The sequence below is a fragment of the Chinchilla lanigera genome, unplaced genomic scaffold (assembly GCF_000276665.1).
Source record: "Chinchilla lanigera isolate Chin_1 unplaced genomic scaffold, ChiLan1.0 scaffold00057, whole genome shotgun sequence".
NCBI classification, from domain to species: Eukaryota; Metazoa; Chordata; class Mammalia; order Rodentia; family Chinchillidae; genus Chinchilla; species Chinchilla lanigera.
Window position 1 is genome coordinate 1,781,363 of NW_004955458.1, and position 9,335 is coordinate 1,790,697.

Consider the following 9,335-nt stretch of genomic DNA (forward strand, 5'->3'; position numbering starts at 1 on the left):
CCTGTGTAACACCTGTGTAGAACTTCTCGCTAAGTCCATCTCCCGAGGCAGACCGTGGATTTACCTGTAGTGCCTGCAAAATATGAGGCCAGAGTTTAGATACAGAAGGAGAGAAGGCTATATGCATACAGAACGCCTCACTCTGGTTATGAGAAGTTGGGAAGATGAGGCAAGAAACTGGTTCCCCCTTTTTTAAAAACCCTGTTTTGGGGCAGAACTCTGAGGAGTCTAAGAATTCTTAGTTCAGGCTCATATTTCCATGAAATGACAAAGGGATACTGTGAAAGCTGAAAGAGTGTACTAGTTTGTTAGTTTAATTTGCTTCTTAGTCATTTGTTGTGTGGGCCTCCATTTGTACTCTTGGCCTGTGTCCACAAATGTAGGGGCGGACTCCCTTCTGCTTCCCTTCCTTAAATACTCAGGCTGCTGGGCATTGTGGCGTACAGCTGTAATCCTAGCACTTGGGAGGCTGAGGCAGGAGGATTACTTGCAAATTCAAGGCCACCCTGTACTACATTGCAAGATTCTGTCTCCAAAACAACAAGAAAAGCAATAAAAAATGAAAACAAACAATAAAAAATTGGGCATGAAGGTGTGTATGTGTGAGGCATGTATGCTGAAGGGTAAGAGGCAGAGGAGGGAAATGGGGACAGAGGGAGGGCAAAGGTCAGAAGTGGACTTGGGACATCACTGTGTTTGGAGCAGTATGATTCCTTATTCAAAAAAAGTGGATCATAAGCCTTGTGTCAGAGTGGTTAGAATTCATGAGATAATATGCGTGAGCCTAGTACATAGTAGTTCCTCAACAAAAGTGCCTCTCTCTCTGCTGTTCATTTTTGTTTCTGGGTGATTTAGGCTTCCCTGTTTAAGTCTTGTGGTGGTTTTCACCTCTGTAAGGCAAGAGGTGATTCACAGTTGCCACTCAACCCCATTTTTCTGCTTTGACCTGTACTCCAGCCCCTGCCCCAAAGTGTGGGAAATGCTTATCTCTTCCCGGTGAGGCTGGCAGAATGGCAGAGCAGAGCTAGGACTAGGCTCTTTTTGTGCTGGAGGTGGAGGTTGGAGGGACTAGGTGCTGCAAAACAATTTAAATGCAAATGTTTCCACAGAGAAATTGGAAACGACTGAAGGGAACAGAGCTGTATGCTGAGTTAAAAGGCTACTCATGTAGCCCCAAATTCTGACCAGCACCTCTCTCCCTGGGGCCTTTCTGTTTGCTGTCAAATTTGGGCAGTATCCACCCAGCGATGCTAGTCTGTTCCTGGCATAGATTTCCTGGGGGAAAGTGATGCCTCTCTCAGAGCATCACGGGATCTTTGATATCAGAGCCAGACCGAATCCCAACAATTAGCTCAGTACTTATAGTTCATAAATGAGGAACCTGAGAAAGAGATTCAAGGATTCTTCTAAAATACACAGGCAGATTTGGGAACAGAACTCAAGTTTCACTATAAATGCGTGCCCGTTAGAAGCCCTGCTATTTTCTTTGGCTTTGTGGAGATGAGGAAGTCACGGGCCAGTGCTCCTTCTTGAAGTCATCACTCATTTCCAGGTACCTGAGGGTAGTTCAGTATCTGGAGAGGAGAGCTCGTCTTTCTTGTGGTTCTGGGGTTTGGAAATCTTGTCAGGCAGGGAATTCTTCCTGCTGTCAACCTTGGATCAGGGCTGCGGCTTTGCCAGCACGTTGCTTTGCCTTCGGATTGCAGGGTCTGCTCTTCCGAAGCGTCTGTGTGTACCGCGCATGCAGGTATTGGAGAATGGCAAAACCTTACAAATTGTAAAACTTGAAGTGGGGCAGGGGGGCACACGTTAGAGTAGGTGTGAGAGGTTTTCTTAGCGGATTTTCAAAACTTGAAACAGCAGATATACTGGGAGGGCCCGTATGTGGGAACTGCCGGCTGTAGGCTGTGAGACACGCCTCTCCAGAGCATGATTTTAGTCCCTGTAACCTATTGGATGAGGAGGAGGATGAAGGAAATACACTCGTTCTTCCCCAGGGATGGAGACCCTCCGGCCGGGTGCTGGGTTGTGCTGCTCTTTGGAACATGCCCCCCTGCCCTCCCCAGCCCTGCCCTTTCCCTTAGTCTTATCCGGGCTTCCTGCTCTATCTTCCTGCTTGGCTTGGGGGCTGCTGGGATTACCACAGCACACAGGCTTGTAATTAAACTAATTAATCATGCCTGCTCCTTTATGTAGCATCCTTACTGTTCCCCAAGCGCCGTACTAAGAGAGGGAAGAGCCGGAGCCCAGCACAAGCGGACCCATGTGGATTCCAGACCTCTCTTGCTTGGCTTGCGGTGACAGTTGTTTCTCTTGTTACAGAGCTTTGTAACTCCCACTTTTATGCATCTTTACCTACATCTGATGTGTGCTGCCCACTCACGAGGGCTTTCATATCTTGGGGAGAATGTTTCTCTCTCCCTCTGTCTCTTTTGCCTCCCTTTTGATTCTGTGCCCTTCACGTTTACCCTGATGAAGAGGATACAGAGGATTGTAATGGAACCGAGGAGGCAATGGTGCCCTCCTGCAGCCAAACCAAGTGAGAGAGGAAGGGGGAAATGTAACCTGGAACCCTGTTCACTTGTACCTCTAAGGGCCACAGAAGGTCCGGGAAGTGCATGAGGAAGGACAGTGTCCCGGAGATATGTCCTAGCAGAGGTGCTCATCTCTCGGCCCTGTCTGTTCCAGGTGGTGGAGGAGTCATCCTTCCTGACCCTGGACATGCTGGAGTCCTGTTTCCCTTATGTCCTGCTTCGAAATGCCTATCGGGAGGTATCCCGGGCCTTCCACCTGAACCGGATGCCTGCAAATAGCTACTGAAAGGCCCTTGGTACCCATCAAAAGCCATGCCAGAGTGGCAGCTGTGCTCATTTTCTCGAGGGTGGGAGTGGGGTGGGGTCACTAGGGAGAGGGTTAGGAGCCAGAACTGATGAACAGGTATACAGAGGAACAGTCCAAGGCTGAGAAATCATAGAGCAAGACGTAGGGCATTCTGGAGGCATGAAAGACAGTTAATGGAGGACTAGGGCCACGTTTTTGAATTTTTATCATGAAAAAAACAAGTGACATGTAAGTACATTTCCTATCTTCTAGTGACTAGAGCTTGAGCTCTGACAGGCCTGGGCCTCTCCGACCTTCATCACTATTCTAGGATAACGCTGGCGGGCAGAGATGATCAATCATCATATTAAACCATAATGAGCTTATAATCCTCCCACTGGAGCTGCTATTGTCTCCTGCACATTCATTAGGACGATTATCTCTTCTCTTCCTTTCCCCAATGTGTTCAGCAAACATCCAACCTGCTCCTGCTGCAGAGGAGCAGAAAAGGGACCCCTCTCCTCCATGGGGCTCTTGCTCTGCCTCTACTTGCCTGCTTTTCCCACTGGGCTGGGGGGAGCACCCTTCAGAGAGTCTCTCTCTCACGCACGCGCACGCACACGCACACGCACACATACCCCACCACCGTGGGTAATGAGTACATTTTCTGCTGCCCTCACCTGCCTGCTTTTTCTCTGATCTCTCCACTGCCCAGAGCAGAGGGGTAGGAGGGCTTGGGACATAGCTCAGTAGCTCAGTGGCACAAGTGCCTGCCTGGCAAGCACAACGTCCTGAGTTCAATTCCCAGTACCAAAATATATATATATATATATTTGGCAGAGCAGAGGGGTAGTCTAGGTTAATCCCCTCGATCCCGTGACAGCCAAGTGGACCAGACTCATGTGGGTTTTCCTTCCTGTACCCATTTGGGGACATTCTACCTATTTGGAGAGACTAACTTAACCCCAAATCCTCTTTCCAGCCTCGGTACAGCTGTTGCTCCAGGCAGGGATTTCTTCTCTAGATCTTAAATTTCACAGACCTCATTAGGTTGTAGGGCCCTGAGAGTGCGTACCTCGAGGGAGTACAAGCTGTTTCAACTGAGCCCTTTTCTGCACTAATTAGAATTTCAAGTGTCACAGAGCCTGGGGCGTTCAAGATAGCACGAAACTAGGTTTAGTTAACTCCAAGGCAGGAAGCCACGGCCCCATCCATCACTAGTATGCGCCCACATCCAGGGTTGACTGGAGCACCAGATCATGTACGTCACAGTCCAGAGTGGTTGGAATGGGCAAATATAATTAGCTAGTTGATTAATTAGGGTCATACCCGTATTTTCATGATGAAACGGAAGCAATTGTTGGCTTTCAGTAAAACCATCCGGCCTCCATTAAACCTATTTGATTTTATGTGCATTTGTTTTTATTTCTCCAGACCTGGGCTTAGTCAATGCTTTCTGAACGTGGCACGCATAATCAGCACACAAGTTTTTCTTAGCAACAACTGTCTGCGCTTTAGGAAAGAAGCAACAGAGAATCCTGCTTCATGCCTCAGCTAATCGTCCTTCCTTGCTATGGGAAGGACATTGAGTTCTAAGGAGTGATTCAGTGTCAGGCCTACCAGGACTGTGAGCACAACTGACGCGGGAGAGAAGGCGTGGAAAGATCTAATCAATGACCCCACCTTCTTAATATCTCTGCTTATTTCTTCAACTTGAGTGGATGGAGACCCTGCCCCCTTTGCATGGGGAACTACTTACCAGCGTTCTCCCAGAGGACAGCAAGACAAGCTTGATGCAGGGGCATGGAGGGGAAACGTAGTACCCTTTTTAAATTGAAAATTTCATTGAGGGGCTGGGGATATAGCTCAGTGGCATAAGCACCTGCCTGGCAAGCGCAAGGTCGTGAGTTCAAACCCTGGTACTGCCAAAAAAAAAAAAAAAAAGAATTTCATTGAGATAGTAAACCCATGTGCACTTGTAAGGAGTAATACAGAAGGAACCTGTGTACCTTTACATAGTTTCCCTCAATGGTAACAGCTCACAACACTATAGTACACTGGAACAACCAGGGTACTGACAATTCCACTGATCTTATTCATATGGCCCAGTTTTACTTATACTCATTTCTCTGCATGTGTATTTAGTTCTATACAGCTTTGTCACATGTAGGTCTGTGCATCCGCCACCACAGTCAATACTCAGGGCAGTTTGAGTATCACAGGGACCTCTCATGTTGCTATTTAATAGCCACACCCACTTCCCTCCTGCAACTTCCCTTTCCAACCCAGCCTCTGGCACCACTGATTTTTTTCTCCATTTCTAAAATTTTGTGGCTTGCCCACATCTCTTTGTAAACATGTAATTATACATGCATTTATGGACCAAGTATACTTTTTTAAAGTACTTTTGCATCCTTACAGTAATTTTGCGAGGTAGCCAGGGGAAGCGTCCTAATTTCAGGTCAGGAAACAAATTCGACAGCATTAAATGCCTTAATGAAAGTCCTATGTTTAGCAGTAGAACTATGACTGGGATCCAAGTCCGGGGTTTTTTTTTTTTTTTTTTTGTCTTTTTGAGACAGGGTCTCACTATGCAGTTCAGGCTGGCCTTGAGCTCACTTTGTAGCCCAGGCTCATCTCAAACTTGCCATGATCCTCCTGCCTCAGCTTCCCAAGCGCTAGGATCACAGGCATGAGCCACAACGCCTGGCTGGGATCCAGGTCTGATGTTTAGTCCTAGCCTTTCTTTCCTAACCAGACTGCTTCTTCATAAGGGAAGATTTAGAGCCCAGAGCCCCAGTAGGAGAAGGTGAGGACACAGAGGAACTTGAAACAAGAAGTGAAGGCCTAGGGGTGAAGGGACAGATCAGGTAACAGGAACCATCAGCATTTCAGCAAATTGGTTCCTTGACCCATTTCTGACCTTTTACAACCTGGGGCACCATCATTAGCTGGTTTTTGCTCCCAGGTCCTCAGCTTGCTCCACGTGGGCTCTAAAGGAAGTGAGAAACGACTGTCAGGAGAAAGTCTGGCCCCAGTTGTTTTGTCTTGTCTTGGAGGCAGAGCGTAGGTTCTAGCCTCAGCGTTTTCATTAGGGCAGTGTTTTCATTAAAGTCTCCATTAACTCATTTGCAGCAGTGAGATGGAATTATCCCTCCCACCAGGTCCAGGAGATGATGCCAGCCTTCTCTTTCCCTTGGGCACTGGAGACATTGCGTCTTCTGCTATGGTGTTGGATCTAGTGGGCAGGTGAGGACCACAGCCTCAAGTGCTGAAGGCCGGATGTGTGGCCAAGGGCGCCTTGCCCTCTGCCACTTTGTCTTGCAGCAAGGGAATAACTGTGGTTTAGGCACCAGAACCCGAGGGGGACGGAGATTCCTGCTAGGGACAAGGTTTCCTTAGCCGCAGGTCCTCGTACCAGGATCTGTTCTTTTCTAACAAAGTTTGAATTTGAGGAGCTGGCACATGGTGGAAATGCACTCAGGTTGTTGGGGGAACAATGTTCTTCCAGGCCTCCTCCCCACGGGGCCTCTTGCTTCTCCTGAGTACCTGTCATCAAAGGAGATGAAGATGAGTCCCCCTCAGCCCCCACACCTCATGAGTTGTCAAGTACTCTCCCTCCCACCTGCGCAGGAAGCAGGAACAGCAGGCCAGGGTGCAGCTGGGGAAGTCAGAAGTTAACTTGAGCTGAGTTTGCAGCACTGGGGAGATTGAGGATCAGGCTTTTCTCTTGTCACTTTGGAAGGAGAGGATTGTGGGGCCACCCCTTTAAATAGCATTCCTGTAGGAGGCAGATCACATCTATCCGTCACCTGCTGCCAAAGCATCATTTTTGGTCTCTATCAAACTCAGAGCTTTTTAGAAAGGATTGGAGGGCTAGGGGAGTGAGGAGGCAGGATTTCCAAGAGGTAGGGGGAACTTTAGAAGCTGGAAAGAAGAGGAATAGGTTGGGTAGAAGGAGCCTGGGAAAGGCGGAGGTGGGGGACGAGAGGAACAGACAAAGAGAGAATAGCTGTCATTTAAGAGTCTATGAATGGGGCTGGGATATAGCTCAGTGGCATAAGTGCCTGCCTGGCAAGTGCAAGGTCCTGAGTTCGATTCCTGATACAAAAGAAAAAAAAGTCTATGAATGGAACACGTGCACCTCTATCTCTTTAGAGGTTTGATAAAGCAGAAACGGGATTGGTTTGCAACAAGAGAACGAGGTTAAGGCTAAACAACGCTGGTGACTAAAGAAAGTGAAACAGCCACAGAGCAGAAAAGGCACAACAAGCCTCAGACTTTGTCACTGTCTGTGGGACACTATAATTCTTCTAGGCTTCGTATTTCCATTTATAAAGTGGAAGAGGCTAGGCTGAATGGACCCTAACTTCTCCTGTGCAAATGATTTCTTTTTTCAGTGCTGGAGATCAAACCCAGAGCCTCATACACGCTAGGCAAGAACTCTGCTACTGACCTAGACCCCCAGCCCAAACGACATTTCCTTAAAATGGTTTACAATTTAGTGCCCTGGGATTGGATGTGCCACTGTACTGACTGCAAACGATGAGAGATCTCTCTGGAAGTGTGTCTCCCGCCTCTTACCTGTCTGTCCTTATTTACGTACAGTTCTTGCCTACATTGGGAAACTCCTTAGCTCTACTCTTAATTTTGAGACTTTTAAAAAAGACAGTCTATATAGTAGTTCAGGTTGGCTTTGAACTCCTTATGTAGCCCAGTCTGGCTTCAGCCTCTCAGTGATCCTCCTGCCTCAGCCTCCTGATTGCTGAGATTACAGGTGTGCACCACCATGCCCAGACTATTTAGAATTTTTTAATCCCAAATGTGCAATCTTTTTCTAGTTTCCACCTTTTTCAGTTGATAAGGAAGAAGACTGCTCCTGAATTTTGAGAACTGGATTGTGTGTGAGTGTGATAGCGTCTTAGATGCAGCTATTTCTTGGCTGGGACAGTTACTCAGGCTGGTGAGGAGGAAACCTGGATGTATGCTAAAGTGAGATGGACAGAAGGGAAGGTCCGAGTATTCTTTCCACTTTTTGGTCCATCTGTGACTCTGCCATCTCTTCCTCTGTACTTCCTGGGAGCTGCTTCTGGTGATATTTTTGCCGGATGCAAAGCCCTGACCTAAACTGGCAATGCTTTTATAAAGCTGAGAGTCGGGGGCTGGGGATTTAGCTCAGCGGCAAAGCGCCTGCCTGGCAAGTGCAAGGTCGTGGGTTCGGTTCCTGGTACTGGAGAAAAAAAAAAAAAAAAAAAAATAAAGCTGAGAGTCAGTTTGGCTCCAGGGCCTTCACAGTGAGCTGCCTTCCCAGCACTTCTTATTCTGACACAGTCTCACTAAGTGGCTAAACTGCCCAGGCTGGGCTTGAACTTGCGCTCCGCTTGCTTCAGTTTTTCCAGAGTGCTGGGATTACCTACATGCACCACCCGCCTGGTTCCCTCCTTTTCTCTAGTTCACCATTTCCTTGTTATTTTTTTCCTCCTTTGCCTGGGAAAGGGGGAACCTCCACTAGATGTTTAGAAAGAAAAAAACCCCTCCTGTTCATCCCTCCTTCCAATTTCCAGGATTCTTAAAACTAAAATTCCCATTTTTGGATCGTGGATTAGAAGCCTGTATTCATTCATCCCAGCAAACAGTGAGTACAGTACGTCTGTACTCTGTTTACTTGGGAGTTTCCACTCTGCAGAGGTAGGTGGTCATTAGGGGTGCACAACACTGAGAAAGACGGGTGGTCCCCGCAGGAGCCCCAGGTAGGGTGCAGTTGGCTGGAAGAGGTTTTGCCGTGATCACCATCCTGAGTTCCAGTTCCATCCCCTGATTCCACAAATGTGTATTAAGCAGCTAGGTTGTGTAGCGCTGGGCCTTTAGCCCTTAGATTTCTCTCTGAAGACAGAGGAAATGAGCCGGAATGGCTGCAGGCAGGGTTGAAGGGAGCCATCAGGAATGATTTCTTGGCTGTGAGCTGCTATTAGGTAGTCAGGGGAGATGTGGGGCTGCCTTTTCTGCAAGGCTTTAAACTTGGGAGAAATTCCTGTCGGCCTGGCAGTGGTTAGAGGCACCCTGCGGCAGGCCACAGGGATGGAGACAGGTCAGGGAGATGAAGTGACAGGGCAGAGGGGAGGTGTGGGATGCGAGCACAGCTCGGAATGGACGCTGAACTTTTCCCTTCCCAGCCAAGAGCACGGGCGGGGTCTGGTCCTGCTGGGCGCTGACGGTAGGCAGCTTCCCTAACCGGTGTCCGAGTCCCGCAGGGAGAGGGGTGGGCTCCTCCCCCGCCCCTCCCTCACACACTGGACACCCCCCGGGCCGCAGGGCACACGTGGACGTATGAAACCGCATTTGCACACACAAACTCCTGCACACGCCGAGGGGCCCCGCCCCCACCGCAGTCCTGCCCGCCGCCCGCGCCGCTCCGGGTAAACACGCACTCCGGTCCTCGCGCGCTGGGCGCACGCAGCAGCTTCTCGTGCCGGGCGCCGGTGCGCGCGCTCGCCGGGGCGCCTCGGGCTGCGCGA

The 9,335-nt window shown here is 49.0% G+C and overlaps 1 protein-coding gene across 1 annotated transcript in view; it reads left to right on the forward strand.

The window, feature by feature from the left end:
• Nckap1l (NCK-associated protein 1-like) overlaps positions 1-4,229 on the forward strand; it is a 51,793-nt gene extending 47,564 nt beyond the window's left edge. The window contains exon 31 of the mRNA XM_005397228.2: positions 2,689-4,229. Within this exon, the coding sequence (XP_005397285.2) occupies positions 2,689-2,820 (132 nt within the window). The 3' untranslated portion in view covers positions 2,821-4,229. The remainder of the gene's footprint in view (positions 1-2,688) is intronic.
• The last annotated feature ends 5,106 nt before the right edge of the window (positions 4,230-9,335 follow it).